At 52.8% G+C, this 27,313-nt stretch overlaps 1 protein-coding gene across 2 annotated transcripts in view; it reads right to left on the bottom strand.

Moving 5' to 3' along the window:
• The window catches only part of DIP2C (disco interacting protein 2 homolog C), a 361,347-nt gene that overhangs the window by 125,674 nt on the left and 208,360 nt on the right, over window positions 1-27,313 (bottom strand). For both annotated transcript variants that reach the window (XM_080811149.1, XM_080811150.1), the window contains 3 exons: window positions 20,941-21,066; window positions 10,098-10,307; window positions 1,499-1,633 (listed from right to left, as the gene is read on the bottom strand). In XM_080811149.1, the coding sequence (XP_080667275.1) occupies window positions 1,499-1,633; window positions 10,098-10,307; window positions 20,941-21,066 (471 nt within the window). The remainder of the gene's footprint in view (window positions 1-1,498; window positions 1,634-10,097; window positions 10,308-20,940; window positions 21,067-27,313) is intronic.

Here is a 27,313-nt window from a genome sequence, read left to right as displayed (position 1 = left end):
GCGGGCCAAGCGGCCACGACGCTGCGGCCGGGGCCCTGTCTTGAGTGCCCCCAGGACACCCCACAAGGCGCGAGCCCGTACCCAGGAGGACAGCAGGCCCCGGGGGGGTGGGGCAGAGGCCCCAGGAATGACGCTCCACAGCCGCTGTATCCGTCAGACCCCAGGCCGGGCCCAGTCCCACCTCCCATTCCTGAACAAGTCTGTCCTCCCACTCACAGACTCCGGTCCTCGCTCCAATGGGGTCAGAGAGCCGACACAGCAGGGAGACCCTCCCCGAGGCCCTGAGCACGGAAACCCCCGGTGCTCCCCGGCGGGGCCAGAGCGGTCTGCCGGACGTGCCAAATCCAGGGGGACGGCCGACCCGTCAGGTGCTGTCCCTGTGCTTCCTGACGCAAGCGCGGGTGCCGGAGGTCCGTGACAGGCCTACCTTCTCCTCTCACGGGGGCACAGCGGCCCTCCTCCGTGTCCTTAGTCCCGCCCACCGAGCGCACGTTGGGCGTCCCGGGACACAGCTAAAAACGCGCTCTGAATCCGGGTTTTTGCAGAACACAGGATACGAGCCTCTAGCATCTCTCCCTGTGTACAGGGAAGAGTAAATCCCATTTGATAACACGACAGCTCTGCTTTCTAACAACGAACGACACCATTCTGAGAACCGAGTCAACGAAATGACTGTTGAAGAAGGCATGAAGTTTAACTTTTCTAAACAACGGGAATTAGTGACCACCACGGTGCTGACACCGCCGGGGCGAATGTGTGTGTCCTCCGCAGGCCCGTCTCGGTCCAGGGAGCCGCTCCGAGACACAGACACCATGCGTCTGCCAGGGGGAGCAGTCACACCAGAAGCCGGTGCGGCTCGTGGACCACGACGGGGATACGCGCCCCGAGGGAGGGACAGCACACCATGGCCACGCGGGCCATCTCCACAGAAACTGCAGCTCCCGTCACCCCCCCCTGGCCTGGGAGGGGCTGCGCTCATGGAGAGAAGGACGCAGCGGGAGGCCCACGTTCCAGTCCGCTCCCCCGGCCACACCGAGGGCGGGGGCACGGCGGGCAGCCCCGCTACCGGCACCATCACCGCTGCCCATCCTTTCCGATTTGGAGGAAAAAACCCACCTCCTTCCGCAGCCCGAGGAAACCACACCGGGCCGTACGTGCCGATTATTCTGTTCTGCATTCAACTTCTCGCTGCCCATCTAACAACCACTCTTGGGCTTAAGGTCTCCACGGCGCTTCTAAACTCCTGAACCAACATCTGTGATCGATTAGCAAGCATGTCAAAACCTACAGAACACCTGCTTCACCCAAGACTGAACTTCCTCCACACCTCACCGGTGTTTCTCCCCACACAGAAGCACTCTCGGCCAACGTGGAGACACTGCGTTGCTCGCGCCCTGCCGCCTTCCATGGGAGCCACGACACAGGTCCGCTGTACGCGGACGGCCGGGGGCAGGAACGGGGTTTACAAAGGAGGCCCCGTGCCCGCCAGGGGACCTACCGTCGCCCGTCTCCATGAGCTCCGCGTTGCCATACTTGGGTGCCGTCCGCGACGTCGTGGAGCCCTGCGGCCTCTCCACTTGGATCGGGTGTTCTGAGGTGTAAGTCGTCACGTCAGGAGGTGCAGAGTGATTCTCTAGAAAGAAGCAAATCACAAGTTTTCTGATCATCATGACTGAGTGAGTCACAGGGTTTCATCAACTGCCTCGTCCCGGGGAAAGACCGGGTCTGCGTCCTCGTCCGCGGCAAGTCTGGGCATGAGGGTTATCTCTAAGGTCATCTACGTTGCTCAACAGGGACCACGGTCGACTCCCCTCCTGACATAAAGGTACAGCAGAGGCAGTGGAGAACTCAAGCCTCACAGGTAGATTCTGGGGTCTCCCCCCAGCTCTGTGTGTGCCCCCAGGTCGTGGGGGGTTCTTAGCCCCCTGTGCCTCACTGTCCTCCCCACAAGGGACTAACACGGTGGGTCCCCTGCAGGGCCCAGGAAGTGAATTAAACGTACAGAAGACTCTCACGAGGTTGGGTGACGGACGGTAAGCATTCAAGAAATGTCAGCGGTTCTGTTTTAGCACATGCAATTCCGAATGACCATGTAACATACGTGTTTACGTGTGTGTCCGTGCCACGTCACACGCACCCCGGTGTGCCTGCACACGGACTCGCGCATGGGGCTGGGGCGGTCAGCGTCCCCCGCCTGGTGCCTGGCCCCCGGCTTGTAGCTGACCCCCCGCAGCCCGTCGCTCACCTGTCTGTGCTTTCGCTACCTGTTCCGTGAAACGCACGTCGTGAAGCCAGCCCTGACCGTGAGGCAGCCGATGTGCGACGGGACTGCTGGGCGCAGAGACAGCTGCGAGAGGACAGGCCGCGGCTGCAGCATGGTGTGAGCGAGGCCCATGGTGTCTCCATGTGTGGTTTCCCACGGGGTCTCTGTGCGGCGCCCCGAAGCCCAAGAGCCCTAGCCACGGGCCCTCAGCCATCTCGTCCCCCTTTGCGAAGAGGATCTGTCCTGGAGGGAGCTGCGCTGTGTCCCACACAGGTCACACTCGCAAGTCCTCAGCCTACGACCTCGGACAGGTCTCCACAGAGGTCACTAGGGTGACCCTAACTGGACGTAATGAGGACCCCCCAAGGAGATTGGGGCATGGACATGCACAGGGGGACGAGCACGTGGGGACCTGCGGAGGGGACAGCGTCTGCGCCCCATGATAGAGGCCTCTGGAGACACCGGCCCTGCCTGCTTGTGCAGCGGGGGGCCCCGGCCCCGGGAGGTGGGACGAGAATCACCACTGTTGGAACCGCAGCCGGGCTGCTCCGTGACAGCGGCTCGTGCAGACTCGCCCCCCCCGCCCGAGGGCAATTTCCTACATCTCAGCCCAGAAAGGATCACCCCTGAGAGGGGCGAGGGAGGCCGCTCTGTCCGGCCACGGAGGGACACGCAGCAGGGGCTCTAGTCCACGTCGGGACTCAGCGTCCACCCTCTCTGCCAGCCCCGCGTCTTTTGCCAACGCGCTTCCCCACACCGGAAAACGTGATCTGCTTCTCTGCGGCTACGCGGGGACTCGCTGGGGTCTCCTACTTCCCGTGAAGACGCTGCAGTCGGAGACGCATTGTGAGCGAGACTCCCGCCGGCCACCTCAGCGAGGCGGCGGGAACGAGAGCTCAGTTTTTGTTCAGACCGACTCGTGCATCAGTTACGCCGTGGCCGCGTCATGGGTGATGGCCCACGGGGTTTGTGCTGGGAGCGCCGCAGGGTCTCCGCTCCGACGTGGGGAAAGAATGATTCTGATCCATCTGGCAACAGGAAAACAGGAACAGTGCAGCTGGGGGACCGCAGAGCGCCGTCCACGTTCATCCACGCACCACCTCCCCCTCCGTGTGGGTCGCTCCCCTCGCCGCCGGCCCGCTGGGGCGTCAGAGGCCACGCCGCTGCGAGACATGCTGTGCCCTGCTCTGATGAAGGCAGAGATGCCACGTGTGTGACAGACGCTCGAGATGCTGACGGGCAAGAACAGTGGACTCCGGTTGGAGGCGCAGCTCAAAGGGCCGTAACGCCTGTCGGCTCCCGGTGCAGCCACGGACGGCCCCGTGCGGCGGGAGCACCTTGAGATCCTCAGGGCGGGTCTGTATCTTCCGAGTGAGCACACTGGTTCTTTTGTCTGTTTCCCAGTCCTTTCAAGATCAAGGAAAGAAACGGGGGCCTCCCCTCCAGCCACCTGTCAAGGGTCACCTTCTCTGCTGAGAACCGCCAGGTGGGGCCTGCGTCATCGATGCTATAGGACTTTGCTCCCAGCAGCTGACGGTCCCTCCAGAGGCTGTAATTCAAGCTGGCGCAGGCCAGGGGAGGGGTGGGTGGGGATGCGGTTTGGCCGCTCTTATGACCCGGTACCAGGGTCCCTCTCACTCCGCAGACGCCTGCTCTGGGCGTTCTGGCCAGCTGTGTACTGGTTTCCATGGTACCTGGACAGCTGTTTCTGGCCAAGACCATCTCAGGGTGCAGGCTGGCCCCTGGCTGAACCTGGAAACCCCCAGTTCCGGCCTAAATCCCCAGCCCCGTGGGGCTCCTCGGGTCCCACGCACACACTGACGAGACACCACACCAGTGCACAGCCTCGGCGCTCAGCCAACGTTGGAGAAACGGTCCGAAGGGTGAACGAACGCAGAGTAAAGAACGGAGCGCTCGACAACCCCAGACAAAGGGCCTCCGGTCCCAGCCCTGGCCGACAAGCAGCTTTGGTTCTGCCGGTATGACGGGGATGCCCGGGGTAAGTGGGGAGAGACCTCACTTTTGAGACATGTTAATTACTTCTCAGTCCCCAAATAACTTCTGAGAGGAGAACAGTAGGAGATTAGGAAATCTGGCTACCGCACGTAGCAAGCACGTGCTCGTGACTTGAGGACCGATGTGGGTCCCAAGCGATGCACTCTCAAAGGAGCCCGAGCGTCACTCATGCAGGAAGGCCCCAGCCCAAGGGCCCTGCGGTCACCCTGACCTCTGTGACCACGGATGGGGAAGCAAGAAATGGGCTCCCCGTCATACCTCAGACAGCCCTGTGCACCCCGCTGCTCTGGCTCGCATGCCTTCCACGTCGGGGTGGAAAGCAGGTATCTCGATGAGGTCGTGGAGGACCAGACCCAACCTTGTGGAGGGAAGGAGCTGGCCTCAGAGGGGTCAGAGTACCCACTCGGCGGGGGCTTGGCCGGGCCGCTCCCTGCCCGGGTCCACTCCCCACATGGCTGATCAGGATGGGGGATCCGCCCCGCATCCCTCCAGCCGCCAGCCTAACCTGTCGCTGCTGGCGTCTCTCGTGGCTCGGGCGGACCGTCCACAGACCACGGCTGGAGGTGTGCGGCAGGCTGGGCAGTCTCTGCACCCACATGTCTCCGGGCCAGGTCCTGAGTCGGGGCTGACTTCGGGAGGACCGCCAGCTTCTCCGCCCTTGCACACGGGGACCACGGGATCCCGCGAGGCCAGGACAGCATCGGCCACACGGGCGCACGTGGGTATCAGAACAGCAACCTTCATCTTCGCACTAGAGTCTCTGGATTTTTACAGCCACAAACTGAAACTCCGGGCGACAGGCTGCAGCTGTCCCAGAGCCTCCACAGACCACGGACCCTGCGGGGTGTGCTGGGGACATGGGAGACTTCACGGTTAACGCCAAGTCACCTGAGCTTTCGTCCTGAGGGGTGCTCCCTCCCGTGATGAGCAGGGGCTCCAGCACCCCTAGGTCTGTGGGGTCCTGCTGACCACTGCCCCGCTGGGCGCCTGTGGCTTCACGCCCACGTTCCTGGGCCTCAGTCTTCCCTCCGCAGAACAAGGGGTGCTGGGCCCTTGCCAGGCCAAGGGGACAACGTGACAGGGCACCCCAGACCCCCTGGCTAGGATGTCCATGCCCTTGGGCGCGTCACCCAGGCCTGGAGGCTGTGCTCTGCCTCTTCTCCCTGTACGTGGGGGCCTCTGAGAAGCTCCAAGAGAGAACCTGTGACACTCACGTGCATCAGGTGCAAATGGCTCTGGGACACCTGAGTCCAATGCACTGTCATCCCGCCAATGGCAGACCTGAGCAGATGTGTCTCTGGCGCGCAGCAGGCGTGAGTACGCCGGCCAGCCAGGTCCTCCCCTGGCACGGGGCGCTCCGTGCATGAGCCGTCAAGACACTTCCGGACCCAAAACCCATTCCTTTGATTCTGAGCATAAAATCCAAACAAGTGTTGGGAGGTGAAAGTCACAGCATTTCTGGGAAGAGACAGGAGCAGATCTGTGTCCCAACAGCCCGAAGAAGCAGCAAGGCTCGGAACCGCACGGAAAGCAAGGGCGTGAGGGCACAAGGGCACAAGGGGCTGAAACTGTCCTGACGGGAGACGGGGGCCCGGGAGCAGCCAGGGCCATGGACGAGGCTCGCAACAGCCGCCGAACACCAGGACGTGATACACGTGGGTCGTGGGAACGAGGAGCTGCAGAGCCCGGGTCGCAAGCCTGCCGCGGGGAGGACGGCCTCTCCGGCAGGCTGGTCTTCGGCACGGGGGACCCGTGTGCCATGTCGGGAGGTGCTCTGAAGTGGGATTCCACGGTGGGAGATGCACATCCGCTTGTCGGTGAGGAGCAGGTCGCCGTGGAAGCCGGGGGTGCGCGGAGTCAGCGAGAACGTGGGAGCCACGGGGGCAGGCAGGCACGTGGTGCAGGCCAGGAGAGGCGGCCGTGAGCGGTCGGGGCCCCCTAAGCCGGCCTCCCGGGACCCAGCATCAGAGGAAAGGATGAGCCTCAGAAGAGTGAGCTCCGCTCTCCAGGGAAGGAAACGGAAGGCGCAGCGAGAGCCAGGGCCACGTGTGCGCTGGAGCGGCGTCCGCGGCCGGAGAACGCTCCCTGACCCATGGACAGATGGGCGGTGACGGCCGCTCCCCGTCCCTGAGCATTTCTGCAGACGCCAGCTTTCCGCCCAACTAATGTGACAACGCGGGACAGGCCTGTGTGAGGAGCTGAGGCTTCCCTGTCTGGGTGGCGCCACGGGTCCAGCTCCCAAGCCAGACTGCCCCTCCCGAGTCACCAGAGGAGACCTGAGAATTCCGTAACCCACGGCAGAGTGTCCACGCTGGCCGGTGGGGCGGGCTCCATGTCTGCCCGTCCCTGCCTGTCGACCCAGGAGCCCGGCGTAGCGCCCCCGGAGCGGGGGTGGCCCGCGGCACAGCACGTGGTGGCCTGACACCTGCTTTGGTAAATAAAGCTTTCCTGCCCCACGGACATGCCCACCCGCTCGCCATGCCCCTGTTCCAGGAAGCAGAGCGGGACAGCTCAGCGGACACCGTGGGCCCACGCAGCCCACGTCACTCAGTCCCCGGCCGTCTGACGGGAAGGCGCACCGCACGTGCGGCCGCCGGGGAGCTCTCGGGGTGAGGCTGCACGGGCGACCCCGGCCCCGCATGCACGATTCACCAGCATCCCCGTCCTCGCCGAGCAGCTCAGGCTTTACGACCGTAACTGCTTGGAAAGTACCAATAGAGACTGTAAGAGAATTCAACACTTTGGGTGATTACACATAAATAAAAAGGGTAACTGATCACCGTGGTGGCCATTCAAGGCCTCAGAATAAATTCCTCAGTAGAGAAGCTTCTAGACATGAATACGCAGCTGCAGGCTCTGGGCTCGTCGGGTGACACGTGTGGGGAGCGTGGCGGCCTCCGACCTGTTCCCCAGGGGCACGGAGGAATCCTGAGCAGGACGGGCTCACCGACAGCACACGGTGCTCCCATCACCGCATCCTGGACGCCCCGGAGACAGCAGCCACCCCCACGCATCTGCGAAGGACAACGCGCCCCACATGCGGGCCCACAGCCCCTACGTGACGGCGCCTCGGACGCGTCCCGGCAGAGCGCACGCACAACGAGCAGAAGGCTGCTGCAGAGGTCCGCGTGCCAGACGCGCCAGCCGGATGGGAACCCCACGGACCACGCTTGTGCTCTGCTCTGCCTCGTAGTTGAGAACAGTCTGAGTCGCTTCTGTCCACTTTTTCCACTTCCACGTTCCCGACCCACAAACGTGCCTCCTGCGGTTCGGAAGCGTTCTGCCAGTTCTCCTCGGCTTCTGGTGTCGACACAGGACTGGGGATGTCTTACTCCTCTACCTCCCCGTTGTCATGAGCCTGTTACACATGCAAGGTTCTGAATAAAAATGTCCTCGGAATGATCTGGAACCTTCTGGCTCTCACTGGAACGAGGGCCCGCGGCGAAGGGTTCGCTCCCCTGCCTGACGTGCGGGAGCCCACAGTACACAGGGCGCGTTCTGCTGCGTCTCCGAACAGGAAGGTCGTGGAGGCCCCGTGTCACATGCCACGCGAGGACCGACGGCAAGCGGGCCGCGGGAAGGAGAACTTCCTGGAAGGGGGTTTTGCCCTGAGCACGGAGCTGGCCTGGCCAGGGGGTGCAAGTGAGGGGCCCATGTGTGTCGTCACCGTGAAAAACCACAGCAGCCTGGGATGTGCAGAGTCTTCTGGCCTCTGGGACCTGTGACCACGGGATCCCTCCCTGGGTCAGGCAGAAGCAGCGCCCACCACTCTGGGCAAGCACCTCATGGGCGGGCATGAGAGATACGGGTGGTGGCGGCTTCGCTCTTAGTTCCCTCACACACACTTGCACACATACACATACACGCAGACACATGTACACACAGGCACGTGCACACACCTTCGTGCCCTACGCGTCGTATGGTTTCAACCACACGGGGTCCTCTGGCTTTCCCTCTTCTGCTTTGCCACAGAATTCTCATTCCTTATTTAGGATTTTATTGTATCTTGCCACCACTTTCTTTCAAGATTTGTCCCACGTACAGAGAATGTCCAGATACTCTAGGAACTTCTCTTTGTGCCCGATTGGGAACGACTGTGGCGTCACGTGCTGTAGGCTCTGTTCAGGCTGCCTTGAGACGCGAGGTCCGTGAGTCACACCACCTCTTACAGTCCGGATAAATTTAATCCGCCGTGCTATAATTTCCTCCAGCATTTCACACGAACCGTCACAAAGGGAGACCCGAAGGCAGTGATTAGTCGGCCTGAAATTATATGTTTCTCCTGGTAAGATTCTGACACTTCCTTAAAAGTGAGCAGAGTCAGTGCGCACAGGCTCCCGAGGCTGGCGTGGGCGGCGGAGGTGGAGGGCCCCAGTCCAACCACGCCCCCGGGCACCGCCGCAGGCTCGGACACACACGCGACACAAAGCCCAACCTACGTCCGGTCACGCAGCTCTCTCGTTTTTAATGGACACTGGTTTCACACAGAAGCTCTCGGCACTGCTGTCACCCACGGGCGTGGAACTGAGCTCTGGTAACACCACTTGGCAACGGACTGTCACTGTCCAAACACTAAGAATTTTCCCATTTCCTCCTTTTTCCTCACCGCAGCTCTGAGACGTACAAAGCAAAGACGTCATTGTTCCTTTTTTTTCCCACTAAAAGACCAGAGCAGGAGGAAGTAGCTTCTGAGGGTGCCAGCAGCGGCGCGTGTGTGGACGGAGGCCACACCAGCTTCCACGGGAGAAAAAAGAGCACACCTCCCATTCTTTTACCAGCACAGTCAAAAGCTGATGCATTTAACTTCAACTTCTTTTGAGTGAGTGCTCTTGGGGCCAAGTCCTAAAAAAGTGGTGTGAGTTTCTGTGAGATCTCTCAAGTGGCTAAAAATCTGGAAACAAACACCCGTGAGTCTGAGATCTCCATCCGGCACTCACCTCACGAACTTTCCCCGCTGTCAGTTTGCGATTTCTGCAGACGCGAGGTCTGACGTGGCAAGGGCCACGCTGTCAGCCACGGCACGGTGAGGGGCGTGGCCTGCGGGCAAGGTGACCGGGTCCACCGGCAGTTTGAATGGGAGCACCCTGGACCCCAGCACCACACCTGTGAGGGGTCTTGACTGGGAAACTCAAAGGTCTGAATCCATCGCTGAAACGGAGAGCAGGGATCGGGACGCCATACCCGCCCCGCTTCCCGGCAAAAGGAGCGTCAGGCCCGGCGGGGACAGAAACACACGTCCTCCTTTGCCCACGATTCCCACAGCCGCACGGCTCACCCAACGCGCTCTCCTCCAGGCCAGGAAGTCTTCCTTGATCTCCTGTGCACACGACTCTCAAACATCTCGGGCCAAGCCTCCCAACCGAGTACTGGACCTGCCGACTGGGATCTTCCTCTACATGGAACCCGCACAGGACGGCACATGGGCCCGCCCGAGCCTCGAACATCCCGGGCAGAGAGCTGTCTGCAGCAGAAGTGACGAGAGCCCCCACGTCCCCAGACGGCACCCAAAGTAACCCTAGACTCACTTGAAAACGGCTACGACTCCAGGCAGAAGCGTGTGTTAGTGTGAGGGGAGGACATGCAGACACACGGCTCCGGGTGCCCTAACGAACGTTCCCTTAGCAGCAGAAAGCCACGGAGACACAGGGGGGATGGTGAGAAAGAGCAAAAGCAAGGGTTTCACAAAAGCGGCCACGTGGCCCAGGAGGCGGAGCTGGGCTCCCCACCGCCCCTCGAACGGATCCCGGGGCCGAGAGGCTCGGACGGACTCGCACCGCCAGGCACGGCCGCTGCTCGCCGAGGACAGGGAGGCACTCACCTATGTGCGTCTGGGCCATGACGTCAGCCAGCCGGTGGGCGGCGCCGCTGCCCCCACTCTGGGTGGAGGAGGACGAGGTGGTGGACGTGGTGGAGCCGTGGATGGCCTGGCTGATCCAGTGCTCCATGTTGATGCTGCCCTGGCTGGAGGTGGGCGTCCCCTGCGAGTCCCCCTGCACCGAGCCCTCGTCTTCCGAGCCGGACGACGTATCTGTGGAAGAGACGAGCTCTGCGCATCACGGCGAAGACGCACCCCCAGAGCCCACGTCGCCCACGGACCCGCCACACGCGCCGACCGCCCAACACCTTCCCCGTGAACCCTCTCGAGAAGCCCCAGCACGTCTCAGACCACGCGATTCTGTAGAATCATGAACTTTCCGTCCAGAACACTCCAAATGAAGAGGCTACCGATTTCGCTTGTTTCTTTTGGTGTCACCATCTCAAACAAAGACGTGCCCACCGATCTGCTTCACTCAACCATCTGGGAAGAAACCAAATGTTCCTGGGCAGGCCTGCAGCCAGCGAGAAGGCCGGCGCAGCATTCTCTGAGAGCTGAGAACTTCTGTGTGTGTGTGTGTTTTTTAAATATTTTATTTATTTTATTTGACGGATGGAGATCACAAGTAGGCAGAGAGGCAGGCAGAGAGAGAGAGAGAGAGGGAGGAGGAAGCAGGCTCCCCGCCGAGCAGAGAGCCCGATGCGGGGCTCGATCCCAGGACGCTGAGATTATGACCTGAGCTGAAGGCAGAGGCTTAACCCACTGAGCCACCCAGGCGCCCCTTCCGTGTGCCTGTGGCTCCTTGTTGTGACCTGAGGCATGTCTCCGAGCTATAATCTATTTTTAAATTCAGTGTGAATGCAGACGACCGCGTGCTTCCTCGAAGAGGAAGATGTCAGCAGAGACAACGCTGTGGAAAAGAGAAGGACCCCCGTCTCCCTCCCACCAACCTGCGTGCGCGAGACCTTGCTTCCTGCTCCGGTGAGGATAATACATCATCACGTTACATATTACGAGCAAGCGAAATGTATTTAACATTCACTTCTAATAAAATTTTTTCACTATTTACGAATTCGACTCCTCTGTGAAAACTGTGCATCTTGGACTGAGATAAAACATGTCACTTTGTCCATTAAAATTAATGGGGGGCGCCTGGGTGGCTCAGTGGCTTAAGCCTCTGCCTCCGGCTCAGGTCATGGTCTCAGGGTCCTGGGATCGAGCCCCACATCGGGCTCCCTGCTCAGTGGGGAGCCTGCTTCCTCCTCTCTCTCTCTGCCTACTTGTGATCTCTGTCAAATAAATAAATAAAATCTTTAAAAAATAAAAAAAATAATAAAATAATAAAATTAATGGAACTATTTTCATTTAACAGGACTTCCCCCAGCAGAGAAGTTTTCAAGAATTAAATGTTGGTGTACTTCTTATCTGAACACCCGTGTGAGAGTGAACTTCGGGTCCCTCCGCGGGGACTTAGGCGCGAAGGCAGGAGGGATCAAAGAGCACGAGAGAAACAATTTGTCTTAAATCACGACACAGGCCTCCTTCTTCCCCAACACAACAGTACCGGGGAAGTATACGTACACACACACTTTGTTAACGCTGGGACACGACCTGTGCTATCTGGACTACTTCTGAAAGTCCATTAGGAATTTGTTAGAAAAACAGCATAGTGGGGGCCGGACAAACCATCTCCCTCCATCCTGCCTTGTAAAATAGCAGGATTATAATTTACAGAAAAATAAAACCGACACTTTTTTTTTTGTATTCAGACCTAAGACTTCTTTCAGTTTTTTTGATTGTGATAAAATACAATGTGAGATTTACCATCTTAACATTTGCAAGAAGATGGGTCGTATCAAACACTCTCCTGATCTGTGCCGGATCCCCACCACCTACTGCAAAAGGTCCTCTTCATCCTGCCACTCCGAAGCTCTGTCCCCACTGAACAATGACCCTCCACTCTCCCCTCCCCGCAGGCCCTGGGCTCCGCCATCTCAGTTTCTCTCTCTGGGACGTGGGCCACTCTACGTGTCCCACACGCACAGAACCGTCCAGTGTGTGTGCATCTGTGCATGTACGTGTGTGTGTGTGTGTGTGTGTGTGTGTGTGTGTGTGTGGCCCCTGCTCTCGGCATGATGGCCCGACGTCCGCAGGACTCGCCCGTGCTGCGGTGCGGGGCAGAATCTCCTTCCTTCCTAAGGGTGAGTTATATTCTGTCTCCCAGGTCCACCACCTTCCCTTCTGCCTCCCCCAGGGGTGGGCGCAGTGGCTCCCGTGCCCTCCCCATCACAGCGCTCCTCCAAATACGGGCGTACACGGACCTCTTCGAGGCCCCGCTGTCAATCCTTCTGGCTACAGACCCAGAGGTGGAGCTGCTGGGTCATGTAGTAATTGTATTTTTAATTCTGTGAGAAACTGCCATCCTGTTTACCAGACGTAGCACCTTTTTACGTTCCCACCAACAGTGCACAAAGGTTCAAACCTCTCCACGTCCCCACCAACACGTGCAATTTTCTGGGGTTTTTTGACAGTAGGCATGGCTGTGAAGTAGAGTCTCACTACGGCTTTGACTACGGCGTCTCCCTGACGATCAGTGACGCGGGGCACTGTTTCTCGTGTCACTGGCCACCTATCTCTTGTTGGGAAAGATGTTCAAGTCCTCGGACTTGGGGTTTTTGAGAAATGCACTTACCCATGCAGCCGCCCAAATTTCACCGTCTCCCACCAAGTGCTCTCACGCCTCTTCCTGCCAGTCTTTCACTCTCACCCCACACCTCTTTACAAGAAAACCAAAGAAAAATATCCCTGTGACACGACACAGAAATCCTCAAGAAGCGTTAGCAAACCGAATCGAGCAACACGTAAAATGGACAGAGCACACCGGGGCCAAGTGCTGACACTCAAAAGGGAGTTAATGTTATAAACCATATTAATAAAGGGGGAAAACCCCAAGTTAACCCTGAAAGTCACAGAAAAAGTGTTTCACAAAATCTAACACTAACTCATAATAAAACCTCTCAAGAATGCAGGCATAGAAAGGAACTTCCTCGGGGTGCCTGGGTGGCTCAGTGGGTTAAGCCTCTGCCTTTGGCTCAGGTCATGATCTCAGGGTCCTGGGATCGAGCCGCGCATCGGGCTCCCTGCTCAGCGGGGAGCCTGCTTCTTCCTCTCTCTCTGCCTGCCTCTCTGCCCGCTTGTGATCTCTGTCAAATAAATAAATAAAATCTTTAAAAAAAAATGAAAGAAAGGAACTTCCTCAATCTAATAGGGCATCCGTGAAAACCCACAGCTAACACTGTATTTAACGTTCAGACTGAACGTGTTTCCCCTAGGATCAAGACTTAGGCAAGGATAACTCCTCCTACCACTTTTATTCAACATTATCTGCAAAGCTCCAGCCAGTGAAATACAGCAAAAAGACAAACTTAAAGGCATCCCAACTGGAATGGAAACATTAGATCTGTCTTCAGTCACAGATAAAAGGACCCTCTCCATAAGAAATCCCAAGGAACACACTAAACAATTCTTGAATTAACAAATGTTTAGCAAGGTCAGAGGATATAAGATAAATATCTTTATACAGATAACAGACACAATTAAGGGAAGGCAAACACAGCTTGCGAACTGTGTATCTGGCAAAGGACTTGTAGTCACATTATATAAAGGATGCCTGCTGAGTGAGAAGACAGACAATTCATTTTAAAAATGGGGGAAAGGGAGGGAACTTAACCAATGAATATATAAAATAGCAAATAGGCCCATTCAAAAATGCAAATTAAAACCACGATGAGGTGACATCTCATATCCACTGGGACAGCTACAATACAAAATACAGACAATACTAAGTGTTGGTCGGGAGGTTGAGAAGCCAGATCCCTCACCTACTGCTAGTGGGAAAGGAGAACGGCGGCGGCCGCATGGAAACAATTTGGTAGCTTCCTGAAAGTTAAGCATCAACTAACCATAAGATTCATTTTTTCAACTCCTAGGAATCTGCTCTAGAGGAAGGACATATGTGAACACAGACACAGGTACACACACGTGGACGGCAGTCTTACTCATAATAGCCCCGAACAGGAAACAACCTCCAGATCTGCCAACCAGGAGTGGATAACCCAAAGGTGGCGCACCTGACAGGACACGACTCGGCAACAAGCAGGGATGAACCGACGGGACCACCGGGAGGAGCTCGGACATCTTATGCCGAAGAAGCAAGATGCAGAACAACGTATTTCATAATTTTATTTATAAAATGTCCGGACTACCTATGGAGGCATATAAATAGACCAGTGACGCCTTATGGCTCAATGTGAGAATGGGAGTTAACTGGAAATGGGCACAAGGAAACTTTTGGGGAGATGGAAACGTCCTAAAACTAGACTGCAGCAACGGCTGCATAATCCTCACAATTATTAAAAACCCTTGAGTTACCCACTTCTAACAGGTTAGTTTTGTGCAATGTAAAGTATTCCTCAAAAAAGGTATTACAGATGAACATGTGTTCTACAGCGGTCGAGCATAATATTCTGTGAATATCAACTACATCAGGTTGGATGATGGTGTTGTTCTGTCAACTCATTATTTAAGGAAGGTATTTTTTAAATCTCCAATTATTATTCCTGATTTTTCCATTTTCCCCTCATTATGCCAGTTTCTCCTTTATAAATTATAATGGCTCTTTTGGGTATATATCCATTATTGTGTCTTTCTGATGAATTGTTCACTTTCCACTGTGCAAGGTCCCTCTTTACAACTCGTGCTACCTTTGTCTTGCTGACTATTTGTCTGATATTAAGAAATACTTGTTCGCTTTACATTTAATGTTTGCACTGCATATTTTGTCAAGCTTATATTCTTAATTATACTCTTTTTTATTTAAGCGTGTCCTGGTTGGCTCAGTTGGTAGAGCATGCAACTCTTCACCTTGGGGTTGTGCTTCGAGCCCCACACTGGAGGAAGAAGTTACTTAAAAAAACATATGGCTGTGTCTCCTACAGATGACATACGGATGTATCTTCTTTTCTTTTTTTTAAATCCAGTCTGACAATTTCAGTCTTTTAGTTCAGTGTTTGGTCCATTTACAATTATTGTAATGACCGATGTAAGTGGGCTTGAATCTAACATTTTGCTATTTGTGTTCCCATGCGTTTCTCCTATTTTTTCCATCTGTTGATTTTTCCTGTCTTCTTTGTTTATTATGTTCCATTAGCCAACATATAATACATCATTTGTTTTTGATGTACTGTTCAGTGATTCATTAGTTCCTTCTTCAATTAACCATCTTTTTTTATGTTTCATTTTATGTCTTCTATTAAGTTCTTACCTATACTTCTTATTTTTTAGTGATTGATGTAGGGCTAACAGTATGCATCATTAACAGACCCACATGGGGTCAATATTCTAACTATTCACTCTTCAACTCTGACACTATAAACTTTCTCTGTGAACCTCTACTCATAACACACCTGACGCTACTCATTTTCTACTGTTCACTTTATGTTTCCTACTTCACAAAAGTAATAACCATGCAACAGTGTAATTCCATGTACCCATCTTTGTCTTATGTGCCGGTGTTTTAAAGCAAATTACAATAGGAAAACGTAGTATTCCACATCTACCCAACTACTTACTGTTTCCAGTGCTCTTTTTTCATTTTTTTTTAAAGATTTTATTTATTTATTTGACAGACAGAGATCACAGGTAGGCAGAGAGGCAGCCAGAGAGAGACGAAGGGAAGCAGGCTCCCTGCTGAGCAGAGAGCCTGATGCGGGGCTCGATCCCAGGACCCTGGGACCACGACCTGAGCCAAAGGCAGAGGCCTTCACCCACTGAGCCACCCAGGCGCCCCTTTTTTCATTTTTATAGATCACATTTTTTGTCTAGTATCATTTCCCATCAGCCTAAATGACATCCATTAACCTGTTTGCCGTGCGTCTCTGCTGACCCCATATTCTCTCAGTTTTCATGTATCTCATCACGTCTTCATTTCATCCTTGTTGATTAAGGGTATTTTCTCTGGATAGGAGTTGACAGTTTTGTTCTGTTTTTTCACTTTAGGACTTGAAATATGTCCTTCTGTTGCCTTCTGGTTTCTATGGCGTCTTCATAGCAGTCATTCATCGTTCATACGATGTTCTCTTGTACATAATGTTTTCCTCTGATTACTTTCAAGATATCCTCTTAATCTTTTGATTTCAGCACTCTGACTATTATGGACTTAGGTATGACTCTTTTTATACTTATCCTGCTTTGGATTCACTGAACCTCTGGGATCTATAAGGCGGCATTTTATACCAGCCGGAGAAGTTCTTGACTCTTATTTCTTCCAATAGCTTTTCTTCCAAAAGCTATTTTCTATTTTCTATATAGTCCTGTCCTCACTGTCTTTCCGTTCTTGGATTCCAGTTAAAAGCAGGTTAACATTGTACCACAGGTACAGGTTCTTCTGTTAACTTGTTTAATTGTCTCCCTGTTCTTCAGTCTGTTAACTTCTCTTCATCTCTCTTCAAGTGTGCAGACTCCTTCACCTTCCTTCTCCAATCTGATGTTACACCAACCCAGTGAAATTCACCCGAGTGAAATACCCTTTCTCTGCTCAGCTCACATATTAAGACAATATTTTCCTTTAGTTCTCAACCTATTTTTATTTGATTGAATATTTACAATCACAAATTTAAAACTCCACCTTCTGTTATTTCAAACACCTGATATATGAGTCTTATAACATAGTTTTAAACCTTACGGTGACCACACTGAAAAGTCCATAAATAGATACAATTAATTTTAAAGAATATATTATTTAACTCAAAATATTCAAAATAGTATTATTTCAATAAATAATAAATGCAAAAATTAATTATATACCTTCCAGTGATTTTTTTTTAGTATTAACTCTTCAAAATCTGGTGTACATTTCACATTACAGCAAATACAACTGAGGCCAGCTACACGTCTTAGTGGTAACCAAGAGCACAATGGAGGCCATCTTATGTTCGTTTTATTCCGACTGCTTTTTCTGTGGCCACGGATTACACTTCCTGTATCTCTTCATATCTGGTGACTGTTTACAGACTAGCAGACATCGTGGCTGCCATGTTGAGACTCTGGATTCTATAACCTTCCTCTAAAGCCTCGTGATTGTTATTTCAGCAAGCAGGTCAATTACCGGTTGATCATCTTGACGCTGAGCAGACTCGGAGTTATTCTTTGCCAGTGTGGATCTGTGGAAAGCTCTAGTCCCTTCCCCTGCCTGAACCCAGATCTCTGCCTCTTCAAGGCCGCAGAGTGGCCACTCTCACTCAGATCTCGATCCCTGGGCCGTGGTCTGAACATTTTCTCCAGTAGAAGAGCAGGAACACCGGGCTCCGCTCCCAAGCTGTCCTGCTCTCAGGACGGCCTTTCACTGCGGGAGGCCCACGGCCTGCAACCGCCGCCTCACTCATCCGGGGCGGCTTTACCGTTGTTTACGGCCGCCGGGGCGGTCTAGTACCGGTTATGTCTCTAGGGGGAGAAGCAGAAGCGCCAGCGAATTCTTGTTTTATTTTTGTGTAAAAAACAAAGGAAAGCTTCTCCTATAAAAGACTGGCAGCGTAACAATCCTAATTAGATCTTTTCTAGAGACCACGATACTGGTCAGTGACCAGCCCTTTCACACAGAAAACGTAAACTTCAGGAACACGCTCTGAAGAGCAGTGGACATGAGATGGGCTCTCACCAGCGTGTACCCGCAACCGAGGAAGACACGATAGAGATGAAGCTGAGCCCTAAGGTTTTGCTCACGTACGGCTATGAACATGTAGACGACTGCCACGCACAAAACAGGCTGCGAATAAAGACTGTCGCGCTGATGGTGCTGGCATTTGATTGTAGAAAACTCTCCCACGTGATGTTATCACTCGGACTTGTGTGACGATTCACGGAAGGTATTACATGGTGTACAAGAAAGGGCCAGTCAAAGAATTAAATGCAAAAATTTCACCAAAAATAACATTTCTGGGGCGCCTGGGTGGCTCAGTGGGTTAAAGCCTCTGCCTTCGGCTTGGGTCATGATCCCAGGGTCCTGGGATCGAGCCCCGCATCGGGCTCTCTGCTCCGTGGAGAGCCTGCTTTCTCCTCTCTCTCTGCCTGCCTCTCCACCTACTGGTGATCTCTGTCAAATAAATAAATAAAATCTTAAAATAAATAAATAAATAAATAAATAACATTTCCAATAATGTTCTTTTATATTTTGCAAAGATATCTGTATGATGTTTGATTTTCTAAAGTTTTGTCTTTCATCATGTATGACAAGATAACATTTCTGAGGATGGATTCAACATGTGAAAAAGCACATATGAATCATCCCACAGCTCCTTGCATTTTAAACTCATCACTTTTCATAAAAAAGTAGCTCAGAACAATGTCCATCTCCGTGAATGCTGTCTAGTTCTAAACACTTGGTTTAGGTGGGTTTGTTATCCTTGGAAATCCATTGTTTGTTACAAAAACATAAGCAAAATCAAACTCTTCACCACATTAATGGAGTAGAGAGTCCAGACATAAACCCCTGTTGATACAGCCTGTGAATCTATGACAAACGAGGCAAGATGATGCAATGGAGAAAAGTGGTGCCGGGAACACGGGATGGCCACATGCAGAAGAATGAGCCCGACCACTTTTTTACACCACACACGAAAATACACTCAAAACATCTAAGTGTGACACTGAAAACCATAACACTCCGAAAACAGCCAGCAGACTCTTGGACACGGGCCTTAGCAATGTTTTTTGGGTCTCTCTCCCCACACGGGGAAAACAAGAGCACAAATGATTAATGACGACTCTCAAACTGAAAAGTTTTGCACAGTGGGAGAGACCATCAACAAAGCAAAAAGGAAGCCTACTGGACGGAAGAAGGTATTTGCAAATCACAGATCTAATAAGGGGTTAATTCCAAAATATACAAAGAACTCCTACAACTCAAGACCAAAAAAAAAAAAAAAAAAAAATCCAAACGATCTGAGTAAAAAGCGGGCAGAGGACCTCGACAGACCTTCTCCAGAGAAGCCGGACAGCCGGCCGACAGGCCCGAGAGGAGACGCGCAACGCCACTCATCCTCAGGCAAATACAATCAAAATCATGCGTCACTGCCATATTTGTCAGAATGACCGGCATCAAAAAGACAACAACAAGGGTTGGGAAGGAGGCGGGGAAAGGAGAAACCTTCTTGCACTGCTGGGGGGAATGCAAGTGGTGCGTCCCCTCTGGAAAACAGTGCGGAGGTTCCTCAGAAAGTTAAAACCAGAGCTGCCCTACGGCCCAGCAATTCTGCTTCTGGGTATTTATCAGAAGAAAATGAAAACACTAACTCAAACAGACATAAGCTCCCCCGTGTCTTCTGTGGTGTTATTTGCAAGACACGGAAATAGCCCAAGTGTCCGCGGGCGGACGACTGGATGAAGGCAAGGGGTGCAGATTCACAACGGCACGTCACTCAGCCACGTGCTATGACCCAGAGGGACCCTGAGGGCATTATGCAGAGTGAAATAAGTCAGAGCAGGACAAATAGTGTATGTTTTCACTCATGTATGGAATCTAGAAAAGGCAAAACAAATGAACAAACAAAAACCAGAAAGAGGCTCAAATATGGAGGCTCAAATATGGAGACCAAACTGGCAGATATCGGAGCAGAAGTGGGTGGAAGGGACAGAACAGGTGACAGGGACTGAATGGCACCAACGTCCGGGTATAAAACCGGTTGAGTCCGGTGACGCAAAGCGCAGTGTGGGGATCACAGTGGACAGTCTGAGCCAACTTCGAACGCTGACACGGTGACCACATGTATCACAGGGAGTGGAAATGCTGAGTCACTGTGTTGTGTGCATCTTGGAGTTGAAGTGCTTCTGCTACTCTCACTGCCCGCGAACACTCAGGACTAAATGTCAAAATACTCCAAAAAGTGTCGTATACGCTCTTCTGTTCTTACTGTGCAAGGTGACTTAGATCTGCAGAAAGGCAGAGTGGCAACAGCACCATGAATAACACTGGAACCCAACTCACAGAAAAAACACCACATTAATTAGGCTCAATCCTTCACGTTTTCTAAAGGTACTGGATAATATAACTTCATGCTTCGGTTTTGAAGATCATCAAATGAAGACTGCAATGATTTGGGTAAAGTGAAGCAGAGAACCTAGGTAATTATCAACCATTTAGACGGGTCGTCAGCAGGCCTCTGGACCAAACTGGCCCTCGGCCGGTCTTTGTGAATAAAGTTTTATCAGCACACAGCCACAGCCACTCACGGACATGTTGCCTGTGGCTGCTGTCACATGACCACAGCAGAAGTGAGCAGCTGTGACAGACATGGCACTGTCCAGAGACCAAAGTACCACCTGCACACTGCAGGAAAACGGTGAGGACCCCAGGCTGAGGTAAATGCACACATTTTCCACTCCCTTTGGTTTCTCAGTACAACATCATGACATATTTGTACGCGAAGGAACTGGGAATACGTACAGACCTATCGAGGCAGAAGAGAAGCCCAACCTCAGTTATACCTGCGGAGGCACAAACTCCCCTTTGGCCACATGAGGCATTAAGGAGAATCTTACACAATGTCAACAGGCTGTAGCACTTATGAATCTCCATGAAAAGATTCACATGCAGATGGTACAGACACAGCCGTTACGTTCATCTTCCTTCCAAGCTGGGTTGAGGGTGTACACGCCGGCCTTCCGGCTCATGGAGTCTGAGGTCGAGCACCCTCCGTCCCACGGCTACAAAGCCGGGGGCCGGCTGAGCTAGGGGAGCGATTCCGAGGCCCACGCGTCACGTCGGGAAGCAGACAGCGGGCCCGCCGCTCACCTGGGGGCGTGTAGGCGTCCATCGAGGTCTGCACCACCAAGGACCTGCGCTTGGAGGGCATGGGCACCGCCATCTTCCTCTCCTTGTGCTTGGCCAGCGCCGCCTGCACGGCTTCCGTGTGGACGTCTGAAAGACAAGGACAGCTCAGTCAGCCCGTTGTTCAGGGACATCCCCAAGGCCCCAGGCCTTTGTTCCCCTTCGGTCTGGTCCTTGAAACAGCCGATCCTCCTACAGAAACTATCACAGACGGGTGGGGAAGGAAGGAAAAGAAGCGTAAAAGCCCCGAAAGCCGCAGGGAAACGGCAACCCAATTCATTCAGACTTTCAATTATTCCATTTTTTTTTTACCCTAGAACCCGCAGAAAGAATCACATACTGGCTGCAAAGTGCCGTCTGACTTTTCCTCCCTTAGTTGGCCTGTGAGAATCTCTTCAGAGGCCGCCCCCGTCAAACCTCGTGATCCCGTCCACGTTCGGCCCCGGGGCCGTGTGGCACCTCACAAGCTGCAGCAACGATGTCCACAGACGTCACGAGGCTCTCGGGGGCTGGTCGCTGTGTTTGGCCTTTTGAGTAGACGAACCCGCTGGCCTCCCCACAAATCCTTACTGAACGCCGCCTCTGTAAGTGCCCTCGGGGCGGGGGCACGTGGAGGACGGGACGGACAGGAGCTGCGTGTCACGGAGCCGACTTCCTAACGGGTAAGGGACACCCAAAAGGCAGTCATCTGGGGCAGGAGGCCTACTGCGCGGGGAGGCCAGGGAGAGCCGTGTCGGTGTGAGATGTGACCAGCACGAATAAACAGGCTGCCAACGTGCTCCCCGGACACAGAGGAAGTGCGGCTCCGGGTGTGGACGGTGAGTCGGCGGCAGAGAGGACACCGCCCTGGGGACGGACGCACCAGGACGAGGGCTTCCGAGGGGGCCAGGCAGCCTGGCTCCCGCGTCACGTCTGACAGGGAAGCCGCAGTCTGAGTCCGTGGAGGGGTCTCCTGGCCGCTGTGACGGAGGCCGCAGGAGAGCGAGCGGCAGCCGGGAGCCGACAGGGAGGCCGAAGTCAGGCGCTTGGGCCCCACACGCTCGGCCCCACGAGGCCACCGAGGGGCACCCCCAGTACTTCCCGGACGAGGAAGTGCAGGCGTGAGGCTGTCCCAGGCATTCGCATGGCGAGGGGCACTGCAGGGTGTGAGCCCGGCTGGGAACCCGTCCGGGGTCCACACCCTTCACCGCCAAACACACCGCGGCCGGCGATTCCTAGGAAATCTCCAGCGGACTAGCGTCGTAGAGCAGAGGCCGCCCCGCCGCCCCCGGCCCTGCAGCCCGCACCTCCCCTTGCAGGAAGTGTGAAAAGATCCCGTGAAAAGAAGAGCTATGGAGCGGGTCAGCACTCACTTCAGGTCAGGAGAGTGTAAACTGCACGTGCGGCGAACTGCTCAGGTCTTCAGTGCAACGACACATTTTAGCACGTGGAGACGGGCCCACAGGACCACCGCCCCCGCCGAGGCACAGCACACGTCCATCGACCCAAGTTCCCGTGTGTCCTTCCAGGCCACCCCACCCCGAGTAAACGCCGCCGTCGGGTGCTCCGACCAGCCGTCCTCGCCTCTCGGCCCTCACACAAACAGAATCGCAGACGTCAGAGGACCCACAGATGCGACGTGGTCGCGGTCGTGCTGGATCCACTCGCCCACGCGGCTGCGTGTCTCAGCACATCGCAGGGTGTGCCCGGCGAGACCTAATGCAACCTATGAATGTATCGTAACTCGTTCATACGTGTCCGCCTGGCAGATGTCTGCGATCCGTCCCGTTCTGGGCCGTCGCGGAGCACTCGCAGCGAAGGCGCATGTGTTTACAGGGCCATTGTCATTCCTCTTCCCTAAACGTCTATAGAGATGTCATTGCTGGGCTTTTGGCAAGCGCAGCTTTTAATTTTAAAGAAATCACCAAACCGCTCGCCAGCGGTTACGGTAGTTCCCATCTCCGTCCGCCGTGCGGGAGACTCCTTACCAACACCTGGTACACTCGGGCTTTCCACGGCAGACGCCATCACGGTTGGGAAAGAGACTCTGACTGGGGATGTCGGTTTGCATTCACCTGACGGCCGAGGCCGAGCTCCCGCCATGGGCCTCCTGGACTCAAGTGCGCCTTCTCTTGTCAAGTAACTGTTCAAGTTTAGTCCAGCCTTTGAACTGCCGTTTCATTGCTGATTCACAGTAGTTCTTTACATATTACAGGTACAAGTTGTTTCTAGGTGTAGGTTTTGAACATATTTACCCTGAATCTGTGGCTCACCTTCACATCCTTACTGGTATACCACAGGAGAAAATTTTAATTTTCATGATTCACTCTAATCAGTGATTTTTGACTGCTGTCTATGAAATCTTTCCCTACCCCAAGGTCCAAGAGATATTCAAGTTTCTTCTGGAAGCATTCGTTTTTTAGCACAACGTACTCAAGGTTCATCTACGTTGTGGCAGGTGTCAGAATTCCATTAAGGCTGAGTTCTGTTCTACTGTATGGCTAGAACATGTCTCCTTTACTAATTCAACTGTCAATAAATATTTAAGTTGTGTCCACCTCCTGGCTATTGTGAACATGCTGTCATAAACATTTATGTGTAAATTACCTGTTTGAGTTCCTGCTTTCAATTCATTCAAATAAATACCGAGAATTGGGATTTCTCAGGCTTCTAGGGAGGATGGCGGAGTACAGCAGTTCCAACTGTGAACACACCCAGATGACAGCCACAGCAGGGTAACTCACCCAGAACGAACCCCTAAGACCAGCAGAACGAGCTCTCCACAGTCGATCGTAGATCAGTAGGAGGAGGGACAGAGACCCACCCCGGAACCAAAATAGCACCGTGAGACTAACCACGAATAGGAGGGAGACGACGCGTGTGGAGAAGGGAGAGGAGCAGATCCCACACCAGCCAGCCCTGACGTGGGGGAGCCTGCACTGGGAAGATGAGGCCCCGTAACACGGTGGGGCTGGGCTTTGTGAGTTTTTACAATCAGTGGGGCTTAACTCAAGGCACTTTAAAACTCAGCTTACCTCTGGGAGAGCCTGCAGGCACTACAAGCAGTCCCCGTGCCCGAAAGGACAGCCAAGCAAACACCCCACTGAGACACAGCTCAGAGATCGTGGTGCAGAAACCTTCTCAGGGTATTCATTTACTAACCACAGATCGGGCCCAGGAGGGGCAGAGACCTTCAGGAGACTTCTTCAAGAACACAAGAATGGCAGGCACCGTTCCTCTCCCTGGCCCTGGTCCAGATGCCTGGACACCTTCAGGAACCAGCATCTACACAGGCTGCCTCGCGTGCTGACAGTCCACCACACCCCACCCCTGTTCTCCTCCAGACTCGTTCCACCCAACCTGCCCCACTCTGCAGGCAGCCCTCCGAGGTGGCTCCCGTTCCCATCCGGATCTAACACCCAAGGCCCTGCCACCACGTTATCCTGTGGATCCGCCCCATCCAACAGCCCACCTGACAGGGAGTCCACCCAGAGCAGCGCCTCCCTCATCTCATTCCACAAGCAAGCCCACAGGGACCGGCACCATGCCAAAGGGACAAAGGACAAAGGGACTCCTGCCAAGGAGAGAGGGGAAGATCACCACGCTCACCAGGTCAGCGGCAGCCCCAGCAGCGGGCCCCACCCAATAACAAAAGCCTCGTGGGGGCAGCAGGAAGAGAGAGCCCTGGTATTCAGCTAGAGCAACCTCCACAGTCAAAGCGGGGTCAGCTATCTGGCCCGACTGCTGGCCCAGCTCCAGTGAAAGCCCCTTAGGGGCCGGGGCAAGGAGAGTACCGCGTAGTCCGGTGTGACTGCAGCCCAGCGCACGGCTAAGAGAACGCATCAGGTCTGACTCAGGGCATCCAAGACTGGCTCCTTCCAGCGGAGGGACCCAGCCCTGCCCCCCAACAGGCAAAGACAGTCACTGCAGGTGACTGGAAGGCACATGCAGCTCAAGTACAACACCAGGACACAAGCAACACCCGCAGGAGACGGCTGGAGTGCACAGTCTGGTGAGCAGGAGGCACTGCCCAGCTCCTCGAGCACAGGCCTCTTTGGAAGGCCGCTGCTTTCAAGATGAGGAGACACCCCTGACTTCCCTGACAAAGGAAAACAGACCTGGCGATTGAGACAAAATGAAACAGAAGAGCACGTCCCAGATGAAAAAAACAGGGTGAATTCAGAGCAAGGGCGTTCAGTGAAATGGAGATAAGTGATACATACGCCTGCTACAGAATTCAAAGTAATGATCATGAAGATTCTCACCAGACTTGAGAAAGGACTGGAGGACTCAGTGAGACCTAAAAAAAAGAAAGAGAAAATATAAAAACAAACTAATCAGAGAAGAAGAACTCAATAACTGAAAGTAGAAACACATTAGATGGAATAAATAGCAGAGTAGAGGAAGCAGAAGAACAGAGCAGTGAGCTAGAAGACAGAGTACTGGAAGCAACCAGGCTGAAAAGCAAAAGAAAAATGAATTAAAAATGAGAATAGATAGGGAACTCAGCAACACCATCAAGCATAATAACATCTGCATTACGGGAATCCTTCAAGGAGGAGAGAGAGAAGAGAATTTTAAAAGCAACAAGAGAAAACAATTATATACAAGAGAAACCCTAGAAGGCTATCAGCTGATTTTTCAGCAGAAACTGCAGGCCAAAAGAGAATGGCGTGATATATTCAAAGGGCTAAAAGGAAAAAATCTGCAGCCAAGAATATTTTATCCAGCAAGGTCATCATTCAGAAGAGATAAAAAGAAGATAAAGAACTTCCCAAACAAATAAAAGGTAAAGAAGCCTATCCCCCTGAACCAGCCATATAAAAAGTGTAAAAGGAATTCTCTGGACTGTTAAAAACCATAACAAGGAGTAAGAAAATTAACAAAGGAAAAAACTTCACAGATGCATACAGACACAATAAAAGTAGTAGATTAATCACTTATAAAACCAGTATGCAGGTTAAAGCACAAAAGCAGGAAAATCAAATATGTCTATAGAATAGGTCGGTCAAGGGATTCACAAAAGCATGTAAAGTACGACATCACATTCATAAAACATGGTGGGCAGTAAAATTAAGTGCTCCTAGAAGGGGTTCAAACTGAAGCAACCATCAACTTAACGCAGACTGCTATATGCACAGGATGTTATGTATAAACCTGATGGTAACTACAAATCAAAAACCGCTCATAGATATGCAAAAAAACAAAAAGAAAGGAATCCAAGCATATCACTCACACACACACACACACACACACACACACACACACACAAAGTCAAACAACAAGACAGGAGAGAAAAAGGGAAAGGATCAAAGAGGAACCATCAGCCCAACTGTGAAACCAGCAACAAAACAACAATAGTACATGCTTCTCCGTAATCGCTCCGACTGTCAATGAGCTAACTGGTTATCAATCAAGACAGAGCGTGACGGAATGGATAAGAAAACAAGACCCACATTATGCCGCCTACAAGAGAGTCTCCCCAGACCTAAAGACTACGGATCAAAAGTGCAGGCTGGAAAAACATTTCTGCAAATGCAAGTGAAAAGAAAGCTGAGGTAACAATACCTCAACAAAACAGACCTTAAAAAAAAAAAAAAAGGCTGTAACAATTGAAAAGAGAAGAACACTACATGCTGATAAAAGCAACAGTCAACAAAAAGACATAACAATTGTGACTATGCGCCCAACATGGGAGTGCCCAGACACATAAAGCAGCTATGAACAAACCAATGAAGAAAAGACAGTCTTACAACAGGAATAGGGGACTTTAAGACCCCCTCTTACCTCAGTCAGTGGGTCACCAAAGGGAAAATCAACAAGGAAACTGTGGCTTTGAATGACACACTGGACCAGCTGGAATTAACAGATATGCTCAGAACATTCCACCCCAAACCAGCAGTGCACCCCAAACCACTTTCAAGTGCACACGGAGCATTCTACACATGACATCACATGCTAGGCCAAAAAAGTCTCAAAATATTCAAAGATTGAAGTCCTTCCTATCACACATCTTTTCTCAAAAAAGGACACAAACAAATGGATATTTTAAAAAATGCTACTAAACAATGACTAGGTCAACCAAGAAATTGAAGAGGAAATTAAAAAATACATGGAGACAAAGGAAAATGAAAACACAATGGTCCAAATTCTCTGGGACGCCACAGAAGCTGTTCTAAGAGGGAAAATTATAATAATACAGGACTACGTAAAGAAGCAAGAAATATCTCAAATAAACAACCTAACCTTATACCTAAAGGAGCTAGAAAAAGAACAAACAAACCCTAAAAGCCAAGAGAAGGAAGGAAATAATAAAGTTTAGAGAAGAAATAAATGCAACAGAGACTAAGAGAATGAT

The sequence above is a fragment of the Martes martes genome (genome assembly GCF_963455335.1).
Source record: "Martes martes genome assembly, chromosome: 8".
NCBI lineage: Eukaryota > Metazoa > Chordata > Mammalia > Carnivora > Mustelidae > Martes > Martes martes.
The sequence above is the reverse complement of the archived record's forward strand: the minus strand, read 5'-3'. Positions and strand labels throughout refer to the sequence as shown.